The 24,627-nt window shown below is 45.2% G+C and overlaps 1 protein-coding gene and 1 long non-coding RNA gene across 6 annotated transcripts in view; one reads left to right on the top strand and one right to left on the bottom strand.

The window, feature by feature from the left end:
- Nucleotides 1–24,627, bottom strand: part of LOC115601769 (protein FAM219A-like) — a 93,073-nt gene that overhangs the window by 48,416 nt on the left and 20,030 nt on the right. For 2 of the 5 annotated variants that reach the window (XM_030472159.1, XM_030472160.1), the window contains exon 2: nt 21,921–22,020. The exons of 1 other annotated variant lie outside the window; for it this stretch is intronic. In XM_030472159.1, coding sequence (XP_030328019.1) covers nt 21,921–22,020 — 100 coding nt within the window. The remainder of the gene's footprint in view (nt 1–21,920; nt 22,021–24,627) is intronic. 2 more of the 5 variants (XM_030472161.1, XM_030472162.1) reach the window with 1 other exon arrangement.
- Nucleotides 3,277–24,627, top strand: part of LOC115601777 — a 28,219-nt gene continuing 6,868 nt past the window's right edge. Inside the window, exons 1-2 of the long non-coding RNA XR_003989491.1 lie at nt 3,277–3,291; nt 9,810–9,816. This is a non-coding gene — a long non-coding RNA (uncharacterized LOC115601777). The remainder of the gene's footprint in view (nt 3,292–9,809; nt 9,817–24,627) is intronic.

Here is a 24,627-nt window from a genome sequence, read left to right as displayed (position 1 = left end):
AGTCTTTGCTGTTTTAACATTTATCAGCTTTGGGGCCTGGGCCAAGGTTCTTGTTTCGTTGTACTTCATGGTAATGACTTGTAATACAATAGACTCATTGATCATGAAACTGGGCTGGTATGCGTCCTCAGCGTGGTCATCACCCCTATAATATGGGAAGCATGTAATGGGAATTTTTAACAATTACACATCTTTTTCTTCCTTCCCTCAGGGGGTCAACCTATGGAGGAGATATTCCCTCACACCCTCCGTTCCCCCACCAGGCCATTTACAGTAGGAGTAGATTCTGGAAAAGTTAAAGATCCTGAATATCCTTTCAATGCCCTTGAAAGCACCCTGCTCCTTTTGCTGGGAACCAGCTTGTTGCTGCATATGCTCTCTACGTTTTGCCTACGGTGTGACCACTCTGAGAATGCCCGATCTTGTCTGATCTTGAAAGCTAAGCAGGTTCCGGCTCGGGACCTGTCTAAGGTTAAATGACTATTTAAAAATACTACCAAGAGATCTTCCCCGAAGACAGACAGTCGTGAGTGGCAGGGTATGTGGGATCGTATGGGCAAGTACTTAAGCCAGTTGGCCCCTCCAGTGCTTTGGAATTTCACTCCTGAACAAATGCAGAATCTGGAAAAATTAGCAGAACACTTTTAGACAAACTGTGCTGTTCTCCTGGCAATACCAGAAAGGGACAACTCACTGCAACATGCTGGGGCTTGGCCTATGCCTATAGGGCCCTGTTCTGTAAGGAGGAGGAAAAAGATGTCCCTGGATCTGATGGCAAAGCAAAAGACAAGGCAGCTACTCAGACTCCAAGCAGAGCAGCTACCCCAACTCCAGTGAAAAGCACAGCAGCTACTCAAACCCCAACTATAAAAGACAACGCAGCTACTCCAACTCAAAGCACAGCAGCTACCCCAACCCCAGTGACAAGTACAGCAGCTACTTAAACCATGACAGCAACAGACAACGCAGCTGCTGGTGCTACTCAACCCCCAAGCACAGCAGATGCACAAACCCCGACAAGAGATACTGCAGCCACCCCAACCACAGTGAAAGACACTGTAGCCACTCTAATCCTGGTGACAGACACTGCAGATAAACCAAAGGACCAATCTGTGCCAATATCAGTTGCCCCTGTAAGCAGGGGGAAAAGCAAACAACATCCACAAAGAGCAACCTATGCAGTGAAGAAAGATGAAGACACAATGCACATACGATAGGGGACAGCATCTGAGCAAGAGTTATTAATACACAGATCAGAGGAAGAGGAAGAGGTAACTTCTCGATCCCAGACCTTGAACGAGTTGTGGAATACGCAAAAAGATTTCAGCCATCTTCCAGGGGACCACGTCGTCACCTGGTTGTTCCAATGCTGGGACAATGGGGCCAACGGTCACGAACTAGAAGGTAGGGAAGCCAAGCAGCTGGGATCACTTGCTAGGGAAGGAGGAATTCACAAAGCAAAAGAGAAATGAGCCCTCAGCCTTTGGAGGCGGCTCTTGGCAGCTGTGAAGGAAAGGTTTCCCTATAAGGACGATGGTATGAGTTGCACAGGCAAGTGGACCACGACAGAGAGATGCATCCAGACCCTGAGAGAATCAGCCATTCTAGAGGTGATCTATCGTAGGCCGGATGCTGGGAATGCATGCGTAGACACAGATGAAGTCGAATGTGCCAATCGCGACCACAACAGTGCACTGGTTGCAATATCGCACCAACCGAGACTCCCTGATTCCCATCCATAAGCTGATCCGTAGGCTGGAGAGCCAAGGAGTGATCAGCAGGACCCGCTCACCCTTTAATAGCCCCATATGGCCAGGGCAAAATTCTAATGGAGAGTGGAGACTAACAGTAGACTATCGTGGCCTGAACTAAGTCACAACACCATTGAGTGCTGCCGTACCGGACATGCTAGAACTTTAATATGAACTGGAGTCAAAGGCAGCCAAGTGGGATGCCACAATTGATACTGCCAATGCATTTTTCTTACTTCCTTTGGCAGCAGAGCGCAGGCCACAGTTTGCTTTTACTTGGAGGGGCTTCCAGTACACTTGGAACCGACTGCCCCAGGGGTGGAAACACAGCCCTACCATCTGCCATGGATTGATCCAGACTGCACTGGAACAGGGGCAAGCTCCAGAACACCTGCAATACATTGATGACATTATCATGTGGGGTGATACAGTGGAAGAAGTTTTTGAGAAAGGGAGGAAAATAATCCAAATCCTGCTGAAGGCCGGTTTGGCCATAAAGCAGAGTAAGGTCAAGGGACCTGCACAGGAGATTCAATTTTTGGGAATGAAATGGCAAGATGGATGTCACCAGATCCCCACAGACGCGATCAACAAGATAACAGCAATGTCTCCACCAACTAACAAGAAAGAAACACAAGCTTTCTTAGGTGTTGTGGGGTTCTGGAGAACGCACATCCCAAATTACAGTCTGATTGTAAGCCCTCTCTATCACGTGACACAGAAGAAGAATGATATCAAATGGGGCCCTGAGCAACAACAAGCCTTTGAACAAATTAAACGAGAAATAGTCCATGCAGTAGCCCTTGGACCAGTCTGGACTGGGACAGATGTGAAAAATATGGTCTATATTGCAGCCGGGGAGAATGGTCCTACCTGGAGCCTCTGGCAGAAAGCTCCAGGGGAAACTTGAGGTTGCCCCCTCGGCTTTTGCAGTTGGGGATAGAGTGGATCGGAGGCCAGCTACACTCCCACTGAAAAAGAGATACTGGCAGCCTATGAAGGGGTTCGAGCTGCCTCAGAAGTGATCGGAACTGAAGCACAGCTCCTCCTGGCACCCCGGTTGCCTGTGCTGGGCTGGATGTTCAAAGGCAGGGTCTCCTCTACACATCATGCAACTGATGCTACATGGAGTAAGTGGGCCGCACTAATTACACAACGAGCTTGAATAGGAAATCCCAGTTGTCCAGGAATTCCAGAAGTCATCATGGACTGGCCAGAGGGGAAAGATTTTGGGATGTCACCAGAAGAGGAGGTGACGCGTGCTGAAGAGGCCCCACCATATAATGAACTGTCAGAGAGTGAAAAGCAATATGCCTTGTTTACTGATGGGTCTTGCCGTATTGTGGGAAAGTGCCGGAGGTGGAAGGCAGCTGTGTGGAGTCCCCTGTGACAAGCTGCAGAAACTGCTGAAGGAGAGGGTGAATCGAGGCAGTTTGCAGAGGCGAAAGCCATCCAGCTGGCCTTGGACATTGCTGAACGAGAAAAATGGACAGTACTTTTATGCTGACTCATGGATGGTGGCAAATGCCCTGTGGGGGTGGTTGCAGCAATGGAGGCAGAGAAACTGGCAATGCAGAGGTAAACCCATCTGGGCTGCTGCACTGTGGCAAGATATCGCTGCCCGGGTGCAGAACCTGGTGGTGAAGGTACGCCACGTAGATGCTCATGTACCCAAGAGTCGGGCCACTGAGGAACACCAGAATAACCAGCAAGTGGATAAAGCTGCTAAGATTGAAGTGGCTCAGATGGACTTAGATTGGCAACATAAGGGTGAATTATTTTTAGCCCGGTGGGCCCATGACACCTCAGGCCATCAAGGCAGAGATGCAACATATAGATGGGCTCGTGATCGAGGGGTGGACTTAACAATGGACACTATTGCCCAGGTTATTCACCAATGTGAAACGTGCTGCAATTGAGTAAGCCAAGTGGTTAAAGCCTCTCTGTATGGAGGACGATGGCTGAAGTACAAGTATTCGGAGGCCTGGCAGATTGACTATATCACACTCCCACTGACCCACCAAGGCAAGCGCCATGTGCTTACCATGGTGGAAGCAACCACCGGATGGCTGGAAACATATGCTGTGCCCCACGCCACTGCCCGGAACGCTATCCTGGGCCTTGAGAAACAAGTCTTGTGGCGACACAGCACCCCAGAGAGAATTGAGTCAGACAATGGGACTCATTTCCGGAACAACCTCATAGACACTTGGGCCAAAAAGCATGGCATTGAGTGGGTATATCACATCCCCTGCCATGCACCAGCCTCTGGGAAAATCAAACAGTACAATGGGCTGTTAAAAACTACCCTGAGAGCAATGGGTGGTGGGACTTTCAAACACTGGGATACACATTTACCAACAGCCGCCTGGTTGGTCAACACTAGGGGATCTGCCAACAGGGCTGGCCCAGCCCAATCAGAACTTTTACGTACTGTAGAGGGGGATAAAGTTCCTGTGGTGCACATAAAGAATTGGCTGAGGAAGACAGTCTGGGTTATTCCTGCTTCAGGTAAAGGCAAACCCACTCGCGGGGTTGCTTTTGCTCAGGGACCCGGATATACTTGGTGGGTAATGTGGGAAGATGGGGAAGGTGGATGTGTACCTCAAGGGGATTTAATTTTGGGGGAAAACAGCCAATGAACTCAATTATATGCTATTGCCTGCTATAGAACAATTTTATAGCCCATCAGCTAGATGCCCATCTCTGCCATTCTGGGCTTTGAAAAGAAGATATGTCTTGTCATGATCCTCAGTGGAAAATAAATTCATGGGAAAAGCCAGAAGCAGCAGAACTGTCCTCACGTCACCATCGAATGACCCTGACTTCCCTCTGATCATCACCCCAACGAAGAATAAACTTTGATGAAACCAGACGAGTTCAGCAGTGACCAGACGAGTTCGGTGGTGTCATCAGCACGCAACAACCCAACACTACGCACGGTCCCTCCTGCCCTGAATGATTGTTACAAGAGATGAATCCTGACATCATGGACTGGATGAATTCAGCAACTTTATAGGGATTGGTCCATGGACTAAGGAATGATATCTCTCTCTTTGTTTGTGTGGGGGTATATATATATGTGTGTGTGCGTGTGTGTATATGAGACAAAAGCGATGGTATATCGAAAAATGTGTGTCCTGGGTTCAATTGTAGCAGTCATTTTTCTCCTTCTTAGTAGCTGGTGCAGTTCTGTGTTTTCGGCTTTAGTCTGGGAACAGTGCTGATAACACACCGATGTTTTAATTCTTGCTAAGTAATGCTTACTCTGATCAAGGACTTTTCAGTCTCTCATGCTCTGCCAGTGAGGAGGGGCACAAGAAGCCACGAGGAAGCAGAGACAGGACAACTGACCCAAACTAGCCAAAGGGCTATTCCATACCACAGCACGTCATGCCCAGTATATAAACTGGGGGTAGTTACCTGGAAGGCTCAGATCGCTACTCGGGTCAGGCTGGGTATCGGTTGGCAGGTGGCGAGCAATTGCACTATGCATCACGTGTGTTTATTGGTTTTTTCCTTTTCCCTTTTTAGTTTTATATTCTCTCCCCTTGTTATTCCCCTTATTATTATTATTGGTGGTAGCAGTAGTAGTTTTGTATTATACTTTAGTTATTGGACTGTTCTTATCTCAACCTGTGGTAGTTACATTCTTTCGATTCTCCTCCCCATCCCTCCGGGAGAAGGGGGAGAAAAAACAGGGGGAGTGTGCGAGCGGCTGCGTGGTTCTGAGTTGCAGGCTGGACTTAAACCATGACAAAGATCATCTAGTTCCAACCCCCCTGCCACGGACAGGTTTCTCCAAGCCCCATCCAATCTGGCCTTGAATACTGCCATGGGCTTCTCTGGGCAACCTGTGCCAGTGCCTTACCACCCTCATAGTGAAGAAATTTTTCCTAATGTCTAACCTAAATCTCCCCTCTGTCAGTTTAAAGCCATTTCCCCTTGTCCTGTCAATACCTTCCTTTGGAAAAAGTACCTCTCCAGATTTCTTGTAGGCTCCCTTTAGGTATTGTAGGCCCCCTTTTTTAGATATCAATAGCCGTATTGATATCATTCCTCACTAGCCCATAGCGATATGGTATGTTGCTTGGTATAATGTGCAGCTGCAATTGGTAGCCATAGTTACATAGTTACTGCATCTACTTATCAGGATTGGTAGTACTAAAGGATGAGTTATTTGGTTGTGTTTGAAGGAGAACATCCAGGACTGGTGGCACTAAAAGCATGAGCATTTGACAGCTTGGCGAAGTGACTATTCGGTTACCTAACAACTTGGCAAAAGAACATTTAAGATGTCCTGAAGCAAACTGCCTTCATTATAATACTAAAAATCATGCCCACAGGTCCAAAAGACCCCAGACCAGGTGAAGACCCCTCCTCTCAGCATGCATAGTTATTAGAAGGAATGTCACAGCAACTATTTCCATTATATGTAGATTGCAACCAATCATTGTAACTGGCAGTGTACTACCTTGTCACTTTTGTGTATAAATGTAAAGAAGAAAGCCGGCATTGGTGTGCTTGATTTGTGGAACAGTCCACCGAGCACCCAGGCCTGAATAAACACAACATCTCCCCTGAGCATGTGGAACTGGGTTACTGCATGCCGGGCATGAATCCACTATTCGGACAACAGTTTTTGGCACCCCAGATGGGACAGCTGTAATGCCTTGCCTGGATCAACTTGCCAGCTCTTGGCAGGGAGACACTGCTCTCTGGACTCCAGTGTGCACTGACCTTTTGATCGGGGACTCCATGAGTACTCTCCCCAGCCAGAATGGGTAAGTGACACAATGGTGCAATGCTTAAGAGATATTGTTTGGTATAAGGCTGTGCATGCACTAAGGGGTGATTGTTGATAAGGAGGTAAAAGAGGTAAAATAGGTAAAATTTATATATGTTTGACAGCGATGACTGGAGTATATGAAATTGAGGAGAAAATAGGTAAAAAAGGTAAATTTCATATATACCTGATGACTGGAGTAAATGAAATCGTGGATCAGAACATTCTTTTGGGTAAAAAATATGGGAACGGTTAATTGAATACTGTAGTAAATGGTGGCCACTATATAAACTGGAAGATGGGGAAAAATGGTTTGAAAAAGGGTCATTAAGTTATAATACTATTTTGCAATTAATGTTTTTTCAACAGCAAGACCTTATGTTGATTTGTTCTTTGCTTTAAGAAACTAACATGAAACTTGGAAAAAAATGTAAACTCTTAGATTTTGATTCAAATGTGGTGATGGTATTGATGATGGAAGATAGGGGCATAGATTCTCATTGTTATTTAGCATGTAATATTGGAAAAAGGTGTTTGAAATTAATGGACAATTAAGGTAATATACAAATGTTGATAGCTCCAGATAGTGGGAATAGTCATAGAAATAACTACAGAGGGAGTGATAATTTTAGTCCTATAGCAGGGAGAACCCGAGTGCAACAAAATCCTGTACTAATGGCTCCTCTCCAACAGGCTGTAGGTGTGGGAGGACAGCCTGTATTTGTTAAAGTGCCCTTTACCACTTCTGACTTCATGATTTGGAATGAGTCAGCTGGATCATATAGAGAAAACCAGGTGAAAATGGACAGCTCTCTTAAAATGATCACTGAAAATCATAATCCAGATTGGCAGGATATACAAGTTTTCATAGAATCATAGAATAGTTAGGGTTGGAAAGGACCTTAAGATCATCTAGTTGCAACCCCCCTGCCATGGGCAGGGACAGCACACACTAGACCATGTCACCCAAGACTCCGTCCAACCTGGCCTTGAACACCGCCAGGGATGGAGCATTCACAACTTCCTTGGGCAACCTGTTCCAGTGCCTCACCACCCTCACTGTAAAGAGCTTCTTCCTTATATCTAACCTAAACTTCCCCTGTTTAAGTTTGAACCCATTATCCCTTGTCCTACCACTACAGTCCCTAATGAAGAGTCCCTCCCCAGCATCCTTATAGGCCCCCTTCAGATACTGGAAGGCTGCTATGAGGTCTCCATGCAGCCTTCTCTTCTCCAGGCTGAACAGCTCCAACTTTCTCAGCCTGTCTTTATATGGGAGGTGCTCCAGCCCTCTTATCATCCTCGTGGCCCTCCTCTAGACTTGCTCCAACAGCTCCATGTCCTTCTTATGTTGAGGACACCAGAAATGTACACAATATTCCAAGTTTTATTAAATAATTTGTTTACACCAGAAGAAAAAGAATGGTAATTGAAATATGATAAGACCCTTTAAGAATCAATCAATGGGCCTTTTGCAAAGAGCAAGGACACTGGAAAAAATGAGTGCCCAGAAGGTAAAAGGATCAGCCAGCCTCAAGAAATACCTCCTGAAGCTGATTTACTTATGATGGGAACTGAATCTGAATGAAAGCTGGGGAATGAAACTCTTTTAAGTTTTTAGGAGATACAGGAGCAAAATATTCTGTTATAAATACTTGTAAAGGACCCTTGAGTAAATTTTCTGTCTGTTGTTGGAGTCACAGGAAAGCAAGAGGTTAAATCTTTCTTAAAACCATTGAAATGTAAAATTGAAGGAATTTTTATACTTATCAGAGTGCCCAATGTCTCTTCTAGGACAGGATTTATTAAATAAACTAGGAGCACAAATTAACTTTGAAAATGGAAAGGTCCAAGTTCATTTATCTAAAGCTAATGCTTGGCAAGCTCAAATACATTTATTACAGATGGAGACAAAAAAAAAAAAAGGAAGAAAGATTTGAAAATATGCCAGAGGAAATCAAGAATGCAGTTAACTCCTTCATATAGGAGACCTAAAAACTTGGAAAAGCAAGAAATATTGAACCGGTAAAAAAAATTAAACTAAAATCAGGAGTTTGGCTGGTAAGGAAAAACAATACCTTATCAGTAGGGAAGCCAGAAAACATTTGGAGCCAATAGTGAATAATTTCCTTAAATATGGACTATCGAGAGAATGTCAATCTGAATATAATACTCCCATTCTTCCAGTAAAAAAGCATATACATTGTTAATAACTATTCTTTTGCATACCTTTGGAAGAAAACAGCCAAAAGATTTTTGCCTTTGAATGGAAGGACCCATTGACTGGAAAAAGGATTCAGCTCTGCTGGACTGTGTTATCACAAGGATTCAAAAATAGCCCAACCATCTTTGGAACAATTCTGGCCAAGGAACTGGAGCAGTGGCCAGGTAAGGAAAGCCAAATAACCCTTCTTCAGTATGTGGATGATATTCTATCGGGGGCAGATACTACTGAGATCTGTGAAGAAAAGACTGTAATCTATCTCAGATTTGAGGTTTCTCAGGGACAATGACAATTGGGAAATGACAGAAAATAAGCCACCATGCTTAGAACCACCATGCCACCACCACAACCTAAAAGAGAAAATGACTCTAACCATGACTGTTTGAAAGTTATTGAACAGGTATATGGCAGCAGACCAGATTTGAAAGACATTCCCCTCAAAGCTCCAGATGAAGAATTATACACTGATGGAAGCAGCTTTGTTGTGAGAGGAGAAAGGAAGGCTGGCTATGCTGTGGTAACTCTGACTGAAGCAGAAATAATTACCTTAATCAGAGCTCTAGAACTGGGCAAAGGAAAAAGAGTTAATATATATACAGACTCTAAATATGCCTTTGGAGTTGTTCATGCCCATGGAACTATTTGAAAAGAACGATGACTTCTATCTGCCAGTGGTACACCTATAAACTATGGAACAGAGATCTTAAAATTATTTGAAGTATACAGAAACAAAACAAAGTTGCTATAATGCAAGGCCCACCAGAATGGAAAATCAGATGTAATTCAAGGAAACTGGAGAGCTGATGAAACCGCAAAACGTGTGGCACTGAATACCACAATTTATGTTTTCTTCGTGACTGGTATCGATGTCAGAATTTTGGGGGTTTTGACCATGGGTCAGTTTACATGGCACCAGGCCTGCTGGCGGCAGACGGGGTACACCTGTGCCAAAGGGGGAAAAGGATCTTAGCCCAGGAGCTAGCAGGGCTCATAGAGAGGGCTTTAAACTAGGTTTGAAGGGTATAAAACCAGGCTCACTAGAAATGAGCCAGGGGGTAGTGTGCCACTGTTGGAGTCCAGATCCACAAGGCAACTTAAATGCATCTATGCCAATGCCTGCATCATGGGCAACAAACAGGAGGAACTGAAAGCCATTGTGGAGCAGGGAAATCATGACATAATTGCCATCACAAAAATGTGGTGGGACGATTTCATGATTGGAGTGCTGCAATGGATGGCTACAGGCACTTCAGAAGGGAAAGGCAAGGAAAGAGAGGTGGTGGGGTTGCATGTTTGTGGGTGAAGATCGGGGGAAGGACAACCAAGCAGATGTCCTGATAGGAGTCTGTTATAGACCAACTAGCCAGGATGAAGATATGGATGAAGCGTTCTTCAACGACCCAAGACTGTCCAAAGGTTCAGAGGAAAAGGATTCCTTGGATGGACTCCTTGGACTCAATGGCTGCTCCAGCCATTGAATCGGCTTCATTTGGAGCTTGGCTCAGATGCCTCTATACAAACGCCCGTAGTATGGGGAACAAACAAGAGGAATTAGAGATGTGTGCAAGGCTACAGGGATATGATGCCATTGGTATCACAGAAACATGGTGGGATGGCTCCTATGACTGGAGTGTTGGAATAGAACGTTACAGGCTCTTTAAAAAAGACAGGCGTGGCAGACAGGGAGGGGGAGTTGCTATTTATGTCAGTGATAGGCTGGAGAGTATGGAACTCTGCCTGGGGACAGGTGATGAGACAACAGAGAGTTTCTGGGTCAGGATCAAAGGGAGAACAGTGATGGGGGACATTACTGTGGGGATCTGTTACAGACTGCCTGATCAAGAGGACTCTGTGGATGAAGCGCTCTACAGACAGACAGGAGCAGCCTCACGCTCGCAGGCCCTTGTCCTCATGGGGGACTTCAACCATCCTGACATCTCTTGGAGGGATGGTACAGCCCGGCACAAGCAATCCAGGAGGTTCCTCGATTGTGTGGAAGACAACTTCCTCTTGCAAGTAATAGAGGAGCCAACAAGGAGAGGTGCCATGCTTGACCTCGTGCTCACCAACAGGGAGGGACTGGTTGGAAATGTGATGCTCCAGGGCAGCCTTGGCTGAAGCGATCATGAGATGGTTGAGTTTGAGATCCTCAGGACAGTGAGAAAAGCATGCAGCAAGCTCACTGCCCTGGACTTCAAGAGAGCAGACTTTGGCCTCTTCAGGAACCTGCTTAGTGAGGTTCCATGGGATACAGTCCTAGAGGGCAGGGGGGCCCAAGACTGCTGGTTGATATTCAAGGATCACGTCCTACGTGCTCAGGAGTGTTGCGTCCCAACTAGAAGAAAGTGCGGCAGGAGGGCCAGGAGACCTCCATGGATGGACAAGGAGCTGCTGAGAAAACTTAGAGGGAAAAAAAAGCTTATAGAAGGTGGAAGCGAGGATAGGAGTCCTGGGAAGAATAAGGGAACATTGTCCGGGAAGCTAGGGACCAGGTTAGGAAAGCTAAGGCCCAGTTACAATTAAATCCGGCAAGGGATGTCAAAGATAACAGGAAAGGATTCTATAGGTACGTAGCAAATAAAAGACAGACCAGGGACAACGTGGGCACTCTCCGGAAGCTATCGGGAGAACTGGCTACCATGGATTTGGAGAAGGCTGAGGTTCTCAATGACTTCTTTGCCTCAGTCTTCACCAGCGAGTGCTCTGACCACACCACCCATGTCTTGGAAGGCAGATGCAGGGACTGTGAGAATGAAGACCTTAGGCCCACTGTAGGAGAGGATCAGGTTCGAGACCATCTTAAGAACCTGAACGTGCACAAGTCCATGGGACCTGATGAAATCCATCCACGGGTCCTGAAGGAGCTGGCGAATGAAGTTGCTAAGCCACTGTCCGTCATATTTGAAAAATCATGGCAGACAGGTGAAGTTCCCGATGACTGGAAGAAGGGTAATATAACCCCCATTTTCAAGAAGGGGAAGGTGGAAGGCCAAGGAACTACAGACCAGTCAGTCTCATCTCTGTGCCTGGCAAAATCTTGGAGCAGATTCTCCTGGAAAACATGCTAAGGCACATGAAAAACAATGAGGTGGTTGGTGACAGCCAACATGGCTTCACTAAGGGGAAATCCTGCCTAATCAATTTGGTGGCCTTCTATGATGGGGCTACAGAACTGATGGACAGGGGCAGAGCAGTTGACGTCATCTACCTGGACTTGTGCAAAGCATTCGACACTGTCCCGCACGACATCCTTGTCTCTAAATTGGAGAGACATCAATTTGATAGATGGACCACTCAGTGGATAAAGAATTGGCTGGATGGCTGCACGCAAAGAGTTGTGGTCAATGGCTCAATGTCCAGTTGGAAAACAGTAACGAGTGGTGTCCCTCAGGGACTGGTGTTGGGACCTGTCTTGTTCAACATCTTTGTCAGTGACATGGACAGTGGGATTGAGTGCGCGCTCAGCAAGTTTGCCAATGACACCAAGCTGTGTGGTTCGGTTGATACGCTGGAGGGAAGGGATGCCATCCAGAGGGACCTGGACACACTTGAGAGGTGGGCCTATGCCAACATTATGAAGTTAAATCAAGCCAAGTGCAAGGTCCTACACCTGGGTCAGGGCAATCCCAGGCACTGCTACAGGTTGGGCAGAGAAGAGATTCAGAGCAGCCCTGCAGAGAAGGACTTGGGGGTGTTGGTTGATGAGAAGCTTAACATGAGCCAGCAGTGTGCGCTTGCAGCCCAGAAAGCCAACCGTATCCTGGGCTGCATCAAAAGAAGCGTGACCAGCAGGTCAAAGGAGGTGATCCTGCCCCTCTACTCTGCTCTCGTGAGACCTCACTTGGAGTACTGCGTACAGTTCTGGTGTCCTCAACATAAAAAGGACATGGAGCTGTTGGAGCAAGTCCAGAGGAGGGCCACGAGGATGATAAGAGGGCTGGAGCACCTCCCATATGAAGACAGGCTGAGAGAGTTGGGGCTGTTCAGCCTGGAGAAGAGAAGGCTGCATGGAGACCTCATAGCAGCCTTCCAGTATCTGAAGGGGGCCTATAAGGATGCTGGGGAGGGACTCTTCATTAGGGACTGTAGTGGTAGGACAAGGGGTAATGGGTTCAAACTTAAACAGGGGAAGTTTAGGTTAGATATAAGGAAGAAGCTCTTTACAGTGAGGGTGGTGAGGCACTGGAATGGGTTGCCCAGGGAGGTTGTGGATGCTCCATCCCTGGCGGTATTCAAGGCCAGGTTGGACGGAGTCTTGGGTGACATGGTTTAGTGTATGCTGTCCCTGCCCATGGCAGGGGGGTTGCAACTAGATGATCTTAAGGTCCTTTCCAACCCTAACTATTCTATGATACTATGATTCTATGATTCTATGTTCCTCTGTTCATACTTGGCTGAGGTCTGCATGCAAGACTACCAGGGTATCCTCACCCTGCTATTGCCAGGACACACAATATTGATGACATCTTCATCTATTCTTCTCTCGTGCTGTGGCACACCAAAGTTTGTGTGTTTTTCAGAGCTCTAGTTTCCTTTAAGATCTCCCTTAAGATCTCAAAGAAGCAACAAGAAGTTTTCAGGGTGCTGTGAGCATCCTTTTTGCAGCACAAATTCCTTTCTTTTAAGAAGCATGTGTTATTTCTACACATTATTTCTTTAATAGAGCTCTGATCTGCTGACAGAATATTTTAGCCCCAACACTCAATAAGCAGAGAGTAACCTTTTCTGTTTAAGAGCTGAGTGTGCTGCACAGAGAAGACCAAGAGGGAAGCCCACATCACTGAATAGTCAGAACAAATTCAATTAACTGTCAGGTAAAGTTTAAGGTTCATCATTAATGAATCAAACAGAAAAAAAAAATTATCATCCAGTGTTGTCTGCAGATGCTGTGGTCTGTTCTGGAGCCAGTTTACATTAATTACACTGGGCTCTACTTGCTTCCTGTCGCGGTTTGAGCCCAGCCCGTAACTCGGAACCACGCAGCCGCTCGCTCACTCCCCCCCCTTCTTCCTCCCCCCGCTCCTGGAGGGATGGGGAGGGGAGTCGGAAGAATGTAACTTCCACGGGTTGAGATAAGAACAGTCCAGTAACTAAGGTATAATACAAAACCACTACTGCTACCACCAATGATAATAATGATTAGGAAAATAACAAGGGGAGAGGATACAATTGCTCACCACCCGCCGACCGATACCCAGCCCCACCCAAGCAGTGATCTGGGCCTTCCGGGTAACTCCCCCCGGTTTATATACTGGGCATGACGTGCTGTGGTATGGAATACCCCTTTGGCTAGTTTGGGTCAGGTGTCCTGTCTCTGCTTCCGCCCGGCTTCCCCTCCTCCCTGGCAGAGCATGAGACTGAGAAAGTCCTTGGTTGGAGTAAACATTACTTAGCAACAACTAAAAACATCAGTGTTATCAGAGTTGTTCCCAGGCTGAAAGTTAAAAAACACAGCACTGCACCAGCTACTAAGAAGGAGAAAAATGACTGCTATAGCTGAACCCAGGACACTTCCCTTGCATGATACACAGAAATTCATCTACCTATGGAGACATTAGAAGGAATTACAGAAATAGCAACACCCGGGTAATTCATAACTGGGGAATCATAGAATCATTTAGGTTGGAAAAGACCTTTAAGATCATAAAGTCCAACTGTTCCCCTGCGGTGGGCCAGAGGAACAGGTGGAACCTACATTTAAGTACCCAGGGCTCTGAGAAGCCAGAATACTTAGTACTATTGCCTTTCTCTGTGGTGATTTTGTCAATGATATCAACACCTGAGCAGGCAGCCTTGTCAATTCAGCTTACAACCGCCTCCATGCCTTTTTATCTGAAGGCATATTAGCCAAGAGTGGTGAGTGGTGTGTGCAACACAAGATGTGAGTGGGTGTGTGTCTATCAGCTTGCAAGGTGCATGGGTACCCAGTAACTTGTCACAAGAGAGGTGCACGTATGACAGTGGAGGGCTGGGAAGGCCGGTAAAGCCCTGGTGGGGTAGCATAACAAATCAAGCAAATTGCAGTGACAGAAAGACTAGGCACATCTGGCGAACATCATGCCACGTCATGCTAATATTCATGTGCCCATGTGTGGAAAATTGGGGGAAATTAGAGACCACCCTCACCCCCCACCCCCGCTCAGATCCTCAAAGTTATATTATAACACTAAGGAAACCTTAGGGTAAAATGCAGCTGCTACCCCCAGGATGGGATGCAGTTGGCATACACGGAATCTACGCAGTGATAGTTCCCCAGGCAACCCTGCAACCTTGGCACATGCTAAGAGAAACTGAATGGAGGGTGGAGCGGAATGAAGGCACCACAGCCAGGCTCTGTTATACTCCCTGCAGGAGTGGGAACTTGAAGGCACCGTGTACTGATAACCTGCACAGCAGCTGCCAAACAAGGAAACTAGATTTGTACTGCAAAGTGGGAGAATTTTACACCAATCAGTAACAAAGTGTGTATGACTAGAGTCACTCAAGCTCCATAGGCATAGAGTTAAAAAATTGAAACTTATGTCACTATGAAAGAGCATGAACAGATATAAGGGCCTCTTAAAGGGTCAGGAGACCTGAGAAACAACACTGGAGAACTGATAACCAGAGAGGCTTTGGCCTTATGTAGGTGGACTAAGGAAAACAGGACTGAGGAAAGCAGGACCAAGAAAAACAAGACTAATGAACCTCTAATCAGGAACAACTACCCTTGAAGTCTGGTACATCCTAACACCACCTGGACATTCATCAAAATATGGCTTCACATGTCAGCAAAACATGATTAGGATGTCCTTTCAATGAACTATTCTCATTATAACTTCATTTTAGTCAAAAAATCACACCCACAGGTCAGAAAACCCTTCTCTGAGTATGTATAGCAAGGCAATCAATTATGTAACCTTATGTAAATTAGCTGACCAATCAGTAAAAGGTGGGAGGGTTACGGGGAGTTACTAATTTGAATTAAATCATATAAATACATTAAATTAAGAGGGGAAAAAAATTAGGAAAGACTCCATTCTAATTGCTGGGATTGGTCAACAGACTGAACCCGTCTTCTGAGAATCTTGTTTGTTAGCAAGCAGGAATTAATCCAATAGCACAAGTAATCTGGTGCTTGGACGCAGACATACCTAATTGGTGTCTCCAGGCAGAATCCCCATCCCTAGCTAGAGACTTTGGAAGTCAGAGAGAGATGAATTCCTCTGCTGTCACCATGTAAAATCTTAGGATGTTTGTACATGGAGGAGAACAGCGATGGAGTGATGAGCAACAGGTAGGGATTGGGCCATTCCCTCAGGGCATGGCTTTACACTGCCACTGTTCATGTCTCCATATGCTACACTCCAGCTCTGGGTACCAAAGGGTTCCCTTCTACTGACCAACAGCAAGCCTCTTAGCTTACACAGAACCAGCAACAGCGTTTTGCAAAATTCAAGGACAATCCCTGTCAACATCTCACATGGAGAGGTGGGACTGATACAGGAAGAAGCAGAAGCAGACAAGAAGCCTTGGTGGTCTCATCTGAGATCTCTCCTTGAAGGGTGAGCACTATGGTTATTTGTCAGAGAATAGCTTTTTCTACCAAGACTTCCTTCACCTCTCCCTGAGCCATCTGCTTGGCTCAGGCCCTACTATGGCCATTCAGTTGTTCTCATCTCCTTCTTGTCATACAGAAAGCCAAAAGGCCACGCTGGGGTGACTCAAGAGGCTTTTATGCCTATCCTAGCAATAGGTCCAGGCTCCCAGCAAGCAGAATTTCCTTCTCAGCAGTAGCTGGGCTGTGGCTGACCTGCTCTAAGAGTGATCTGTGCTGTGTCTCCTAGAGAGAAAAAAGCAACACCCTACAATGCAGCTGGCAGGAGGAAAGTGTTAGTACCCTATTAATTAATGAAATAGCACTGCTCTGTTAGTATTATAACAGCTTCCTGCCTCTTGAAGCAAGGAAATGTAGGAGAGGATGGAAACTATTTGATTATTGCCAAAGAGAAGTAACTGCTCGGCTGGAGAAGAAAGAGTTAAAGAAGAAGCAAAGTACATTGTATGATCAAGCAGAGCAACCCAGCTGGACAGAAGCAGGAGAACAGAAAGATAAGGAACTGATTATTTTGGGACTGTTTGTGAAACGACGAAGAATGTTGAAAAAACAAAACTGTAAACCAGGAACTAAACATGATGTGCAAAAAATAGTTTGGTATAAGAGTTAGAGCAATAGGCTAAAAATATCTTTTCCTAGAATGGTATAAAAGCTAGAGCAATAGGCAATAAAGTGATTCGCTGCATGAAGATGCTTTGAGTCCGTGCCGTTCGTACACCACAAGGAAAGTTTCTGATTAGGCTGGTAGAACATATAATTGAGCTACAGCAGCTTACACCAAACGCAACTCTGTGACACTTCTCCTTACGGGGCCAACTAGTGTCAACCACTATGTTATTTGGTATTAAGATAAATACCAGCATGAGATCTAAGCTGGGAGGGGAAAAAACCAGTAGCTAGGAAAGCAAGAAAATTATTTGCTGCATTTGCAATTCAGTACTGTTGTTTTTCATTTTTTTGTTTAAACAAGAAGCTTTGCAAAGAAAATCTAAACCAAAAACCATAAACACTTTCATAGAATCATAGAATAGTTAGGGTTGGAAAGGACCTTAAGATCATCTAGTTCCAACCCCCCTGCCATGGGCAGGGACACCTTGCCCTAAACCACGTGGTCCAAGGCTCTGTCCAACCTGGCCTTGAACACCGCCAGGGATGGAGCATTCACAACCTCCCTGGGCAACCCATTCCAGTGCCTCGCCACACATCCCTTGCCAGATTTAATTCTAACCGGGCCTTAGCTTTCCTAACCTGGTCTCTAGCTTCCCGGACAACGTTCCTGTATTCTTCCCAGGCCGCCTGTCCTCACTTCCACCTTCTATAAGCTTCTTTCAAGCCCATATTCATATGAACTAGGCTTCCTTTTGGTCATATGGCAGGAGTAGTTCACTCAGTCTTAAGGTGGGATCCAGTTTGTCTAGCTTAAACACTCTTTTCACATATATTTAGGCACCACACTGAACAATCTTCCAAAGCCAGTGCTTTATTCTCTATCTAGTCCAAGGAGAGGAGGTGCTTATGTCTAAGACAACAGGTATCTCAGAAGGATGAAGGCTGCGATGCGTCTGTCTGCCTCTCTCCCATATATTCATCTGCAGATGGGGATGCAGGAGATTTAGTGCCAAGCTCCCAGTGTGGTAGATATGCTGATGAAGATGCTACTGCCACAGCCCCTCATTGCCACAGTAGCCCATCCTGCAACAGTCCAACCAATTGCCATGTTGCCCATTCTGTTTTAATACTGTCATATCATTGACTGCTAGGTAATATAGACAGTCTGGATGGGGATTTCAGCACAGAGAAAGGAAATTAAAAATGCAAAATAGAAAAACAGATGCCATAAGCTTCATCAAAATAATATCTCATCTCCTGGGGATCCCATGGATATATGTTGCCTTCCAGTGGATACTGAGCCCTTGAGATTTATACTTGGAGATTATTCTGTTCCTCCCTCTGTCCTTATCACAACTCTTCTGTTTTCAAAAGGCTTGCTCCATCTGGATATGCTTCCTATTAAGGATGTGCTGGAGAAATCTCCTAAGAACTAATCAGCCCCCCCCCAGTGCTGTCAGGAGCCTCCTTATCAAGTGATTTGCAAGAAAGAAGCCCTGCAGTTCCTGACAGAAAGACAAAGCAGGAGTGTTAGAAAAGAAATACATAATTAATACAGATATAATATCATAAGAGTTTAAGATTCTGAACTACACAGACCGGGAGATGTGAGGTTCTCCACTTTGCTGATGTGGCCCCAGCAGCAAGCTATATGTTTTACTATTCCACTTATAAACCAGGTGTAACCTTTAGGAAGTCACTAGAAACATAAGCCACCTAGTTAGTTTTTCTTGTATCTAACTGACCCCCAAGCAAACATGTGGCCATGAAATGTATTTATTCAGAGGGGGAGAAACAACCAAGGAAAAGACCATTCAAGCAGCGGGATAAATCTGTGTTTAGTGCATGTAGCACAGCACATTCTTTCTGCCACAATTCAACCACTGCAGACTCTGGAAGGAAAAGCTGTATTCATGCAGGGTTGGTATTTAACTGAGCTCATTTGAACCAAGCTTACAGCAGGCACACATGACAGATTTATATAAGAGTAAAACATGATATTTATCAACCTTCCAGCAGAGCATTTGACATTTGAACAATTGATTCTGATTTAACAGTGAAAAATGTCACTCTCCATATGTAAAACCTGCAATAGGATTAAACCCCATTTGTTACCATCCCCAACAATGGTTTTGCCAGTTAAGCTATTAAACATTTATGTATTACCTTAACTTTGCCTAGGCTTAAAGAGATTAAAAAAAAAAAAAACAAAACAATCCAAATCCTGATGAGTTTAATGCAGAAGAGACAAAAGATCAAGTCGGAGGAATGGTGGCCAGAGCTGGGAGATGCGAGCCATTAAAGTGCTTGAAAATTGTAAAGGCTGGGCAGATTTTAAGAATAACAGCAGTAGGAGCTGATGTGGATTAAAGGCATGTTACACTGGCTACAGACAATACTGTTAGTCTTGTTTTGTTGCAGGTAACCTAGAGCTCATGGGTATGGCTCTTCATTATGGACTGTAGTGATAGGACAAGGGGTAATGGGTTCAAACTTAAACAGGGGAAGTTTAGATTAGATATAAGGAAGAAGTTCTTTACTGTGAGGGTGGTGAGGCACTGGAACAGGTTGCCCAAGGAAGTTGTGAATGCTCCATCCCTGGCAGTGTTCAAGGCCAGGTTGGATGGAGTCTTGGGTGATATGGGTTAGTGTGTGGTGTCCCTGCCCATGGTAGGGGGGTTGGAACTAGATGATATTAAGGTTCTTTCTAACCCTACTGACTAGAAATGCAAGAATATCTCAGACTTACCAATAATAATATTAATTTCTCTCCAACCTGATTCCTGATGTAAATTATCCAAAAGACCTATTGCAGTAGTAATTATCTCTTTAATAACATTACAGAACTCTCTTGGCAGTGAAAAAGGATCCTGGTGGCATATGGCATGCTGGCAGTGATAATCATTTACTAAACTGTGAGTTGTGCTGTCATTAACACATACTGCTTCTCCCTGCCTTTTCCTGAAAAGCAGCCACTGGTTTTAGAGTGCTCATGACTGCAATTGCAGGAAAGATCTACTGTCCCAATGCACTTGCTCATATCCTGTACCAGTAGCTCAAGGTCCTACACTTTGCTGCATAATCTTGCTACATTTGCATATCCAACTTTCTGTCTTCTCCTCCCTAGTCGCTCTTTCTGTGAGATCTTGCCTATTCAACCACTTTCTTTTCCTTTGCTGTCCATTGGTCTACTCTATGACATTCCTTTCTGCACGGCCATGACCAGATTTGTCTGATTATTCAATTTACCACTTACTCAGGCAGAGCCTTGAGACTGCACAAACGCTTCCCAGTCTTTTCCTGGTGTTTCTTTAAGGATCCTCTTTAAATGAGGCCAACACCAGTGTTTGCAGTAGTACTGCAGGCCCTTGGGTAAAACCTATCTATCATAGAATATCTCTTCATAATCATACACCAATGCCCAAACTTCCCCAAATCTTCTTCAAACTTTAGCTGTTTGCTAACCTTCCCTGTCACTCATTTGGTAGGGGCCAGAGCTATTCCATGGAACATCTGGGCACCCATTTCTTTCAGAGCCTTCCCCAGCATGGCATAGAATCATAGAAGGGTTTGTGTTGGAAGTGACCTCTAAAGATCATCTAGTCCAACCCCCCTGCCATGAGCAGGAACATCTTCAACTAAATCAGGTTGCTCAGAGCCCTGTCCAACCTAACCTTGAATGTTTCCAGGGATGGGGCATCTACAGCCTCTTTGGGCAACCTGTGGTTCACCACCCTCATCATAAAAAAAAAAAGATATCAAGTCTAAATCTACCCTCTTTTAGTTTAAAATCATTACCCCTTGTCCTGTCGCTACAGGCCCTATTAAAAAGTCTGTCCCCATCTTTCTTATAAACCCCCTTTAAGTATTGAAAGGCCACAATAAGGTCTCCCTGGAGCTTTCTCTTCTCCAGGCTAAACAAGCCCAATTCTTTCAGCCTTTCCTCATGGGAGAGGTATTCCATCCCGCTGATCATTTTTGTGGCCCTCCTCTGGACTTGCTCCAACAGGTCAACCTCAACCAGCTCCAGCAGTATCCTGTCAATGCCACTTGTTCTGATGTGAAGGACAACCAGGGGACTGATTCTTGCTCCTATGGGAAATTTTCCAGACTTAGGTTCCCATATTTTATCCATGCTCTGAAGAAAACACACACTATTCCTTTGACCTGTCCCTTTAAGGTTCTTGAGTCCGTGTGGCACAATAGTGGCTCAGGTTTTGGAGGCAGGAGACCCACATGTGGCTTGCTGTCTTCTTGTAAGCATTAGCCTTTTGAGGAAGCAGAGTATTGTGCTAATATGATGATTCTGCTTCCGGAACTTAAAAATGTTGCTCAGAAATAGCACGAGTATTTCTCTGTGAACTTTTACAAACCTACAAACACTCCACCTCACAATAACACAGCTCTATCTTTTTCTGGTAGTCCAAGTCTCTGATCCTTTCCCTTTTGTTTGCAGTTATCCTGTCTTCTCTTCTTTTTATGGTCCCTCTATAATATCTTAATTCTTTTGCTGGCCAATCCTTGATCTTAGCTTGATAGAAATCTGTAGGTTTAAAAAGCTATGCCTTCCTTTCAAGGCATAGCTTCCTTCCTCTACTGCAGCTCCAGCACTGATGAAAATATTTAAAGTCCTTTAATGGCAAACTTGTTGGAACTGTTTCTACTTAACACCATAGTGAAAATTGAAAATTAAAATTGGTTTTCAAACATGTCACTTCTTCCCACCTAGAAGCTAGAAACTAAATTGAACATGCATATATATATGGTCCTTGCATGGTTTTAGGTCAGTTCCCTGAGCAGCAAGATCACACTGATAAACTGCTCTGTGAATTGCCTGAGCTGAGCTGGCCTGCTCAGCCACATGCATAGAGATCTGCATATGATCCCATGAGCACCTCACCATATTTCAGACCTTGGATTCAGCCTTTTCACTCTCCATCATCAAAGACTCACCTAATTTCACTTGAAGTGGGGACGGCTTATAGTTCATGGCTACAGTCTCTCCCTCTCTTGTATCACAATCTCTGTCTGAAATAGATGCAGCTGTTGGATCCTGTTAAGAAAGAAAATGAAACAAAACAGAATGGTTTAGCTAAACGTTATTGTCCTGGGTTCAGTTGTAACAGTTATTTTTCTCCTTCTTAGTAGCTGGTGCAGTGCTGTGTTTTCGACTTTAGTCTGAGAACAATGCTGATAACACACCAATGTTTTTAGTTGTTGCTAAGTAATGCTTACCCTGATCAAGGACTTTTCAGTCTCTCATGATCTGCCAGTGAGGAGGGGCACAAGAAGCTGGGAGGAAGCAGAGACAGGACAACTGACCCAAACTAGCCAAAGGGCTATTCCATACCACAGCACATCATACCCAGTATATAAACTGGGGGGAGTTACCCGGAAGGCCCAGATCACTGCTCAGGTCAGGCTGGGTATCGGTTGGCAGGTGGTGAGCAATTGTATTGTGCATCACATGGGTTTATTGGGGGGTTTTCCCTTCCCTGTTTAGTTTTATATTCTCTCCCCTTGTTATTTCCCTTATCATTATTATTATTAGTGGTAGTAGTAGTAGTTTTGTATTGTACCTTAGTTATTAGATTGTTCTTATCTCAACCCATGGGATTTACATTCTTTTGATTCTCCTCCCCATCCCTCCGGGAGCAGGGGGGGAGGGAAGAAGGGGGATAGTGAGCGAGCAGCTGTGTGGTTCTGAGTTACCCGCTGGGCTTAAACCACAACAGTTATGCAGTCTCTTCTCTAACTGGCTGTTAGGTAAATCCATTCCCATCTGCATTCAGAGGGAACAGAGAACATGCTGGTGGTTTGAATGGCTGAAACATAGGGGCAAAACACAGAACATGGGAGCATGTTTAGTATGCTAAAAGTACCTCTGGAAATGCATCTGACATATGATGGATGATACTGGGAATATAATATGGAGGGTGGGTCACCAGTTCAAATTCAGCCTGGGCTGGCAGTAGTCTGAAACCATTTTCATGTGATTACTCTTTGGGGTGTTTTATGAAATGCATTTACAATTTCAGCTGAGTTCCAGGTGGACCAGTCAACCTCATGATTAAAACTAAAAAGCTTTTGTGACCAGCTGTGTGAAAGTCCAGCTCAGAAGAAATGGGGACTGAATGAGTAAGAGAATTCAATCTCTGGACCCTTTTGGAGAGGAATGAAGAAGTCTGTACTTCCCAATCTGGATCTATTTTGTGGCTAACTGGAAAGATTTAATTTCAATATCTGTCAGCACAGCACATTTCACTGTCACTGAAATCCCCCCAAAAACCAAAGCTTCCCAAATATGGGGTCCGCCCCATTACGCCTACTTGCAGACAAGCTAATCCAGGTAGTGTTGTACTCTGTGGTACAGCACATCAGAGGATTCAGATAGACAAACTACCAATTAAGGCAGCTCCAGCACTGATGAAAATATTTAAAGTCCTTTAATGGCAAACTTGTTGGAACTGTTTCTACTTAACACCATAGTGAAAATTGAAAATTAAAATTGGTTTTCAAACATGTCACTTCTTCCCACCTAGAAGCTAGAAACTAAATTGAACATGCATATATATATATATATAATGTGTAAGGTGGTAAGTGACAGGCCACCACCTGGTTCCAGGCTTCCCAGATGAGAACCTTTTCTCTGACAGTCTGGGAAAAGGCAGGATACAGTCATTTTTCAAGAGCATGACTCCAAGACTCCAAGAGCTGGATGCTTCCTAGTGCTACTGAACACAACCAAGTCCTTGGAGCCCCAATCTGCTGGCTGCAGGAAGGCACAGGAGTAGACATGTTATATATAGTAAAGGACATGGTGCGATGGCCAGATACTGCCTCCTGTGCTGGTGCAGTCCAGCACTTGAACACATGAGCTCCCACATGGAAGGAACCCAGAGCTGGCAGTTCACATGGCAGGGAAAGGCTACCTGGACTAACTCAGGTTCAAACTGTTAAAATTATACTTAAACTCTTTAAATCAAAACCAGCTACTTGGAAGCTGATGCGCTGACAGTAGCTTCTCCTTGTGGGTAACCTGCCAGTGACATTAGACATCTATTTGCATGAACAGTGGGAGGGAAGAAATATTCTGAGCTGCCTTTGAGGATCTGGACTCTGGTCTGGATAGAGCAATCTCAAAGCTGGGCTCTAGGTCAAACAAATAGAAAAGGCTTCCTAGATCACCAGAGAAGACAAAGATGATTTTCAAAGAGCAATTCGTTCCCTCCTTAGACACTCATCTTAAAAGGAGATGAGTCCATCCCTGAAGATGTGTCTTCCTTTCCCCCTACTGACTACAGAGGAGGCCTGGCAACTGGTGGAGACTGCACCCCTGCCCCTGACACTGGAGGTGGGGATGATGAAGGACACACCAGCAGAGTCCATAACAACACCAGTCCACACCAGCAATTCATCTCCAAGGTTTGGAATGATGCTTTTATGCCTCAGCAGCACTGCACCTCTACAGCAGACCCACAGGGGAACACATTATCACTACGCAACAGACTCATGACTGGTGCAGAGGGATCACAAAGCACCAGCAGAGTCTGGGCAACCACCACTGCATGCATGAGCCAGGACCACTCCCCTCCAAAGAGTAAAATGGAACCAAAAGGAAACAGAGCTGGTCCAGAGACAGCATGCCCGGTGCCAGCAT

Source organism: Strigops habroptila, chromosome W (assembly GCF_004027225.2).
Source record: "Strigops habroptila isolate Jane chromosome W, bStrHab1.2.pri, whole genome shotgun sequence".
Taxonomy (NCBI): domain Eukaryota; kingdom Metazoa; phylum Chordata; class Aves; order Psittaciformes; family Psittacidae; genus Strigops; species Strigops habroptila.
Note: the sequence above shows the minus strand (reverse complement) of the source record. Positions and strands in the feature narration are given on the sequence as shown.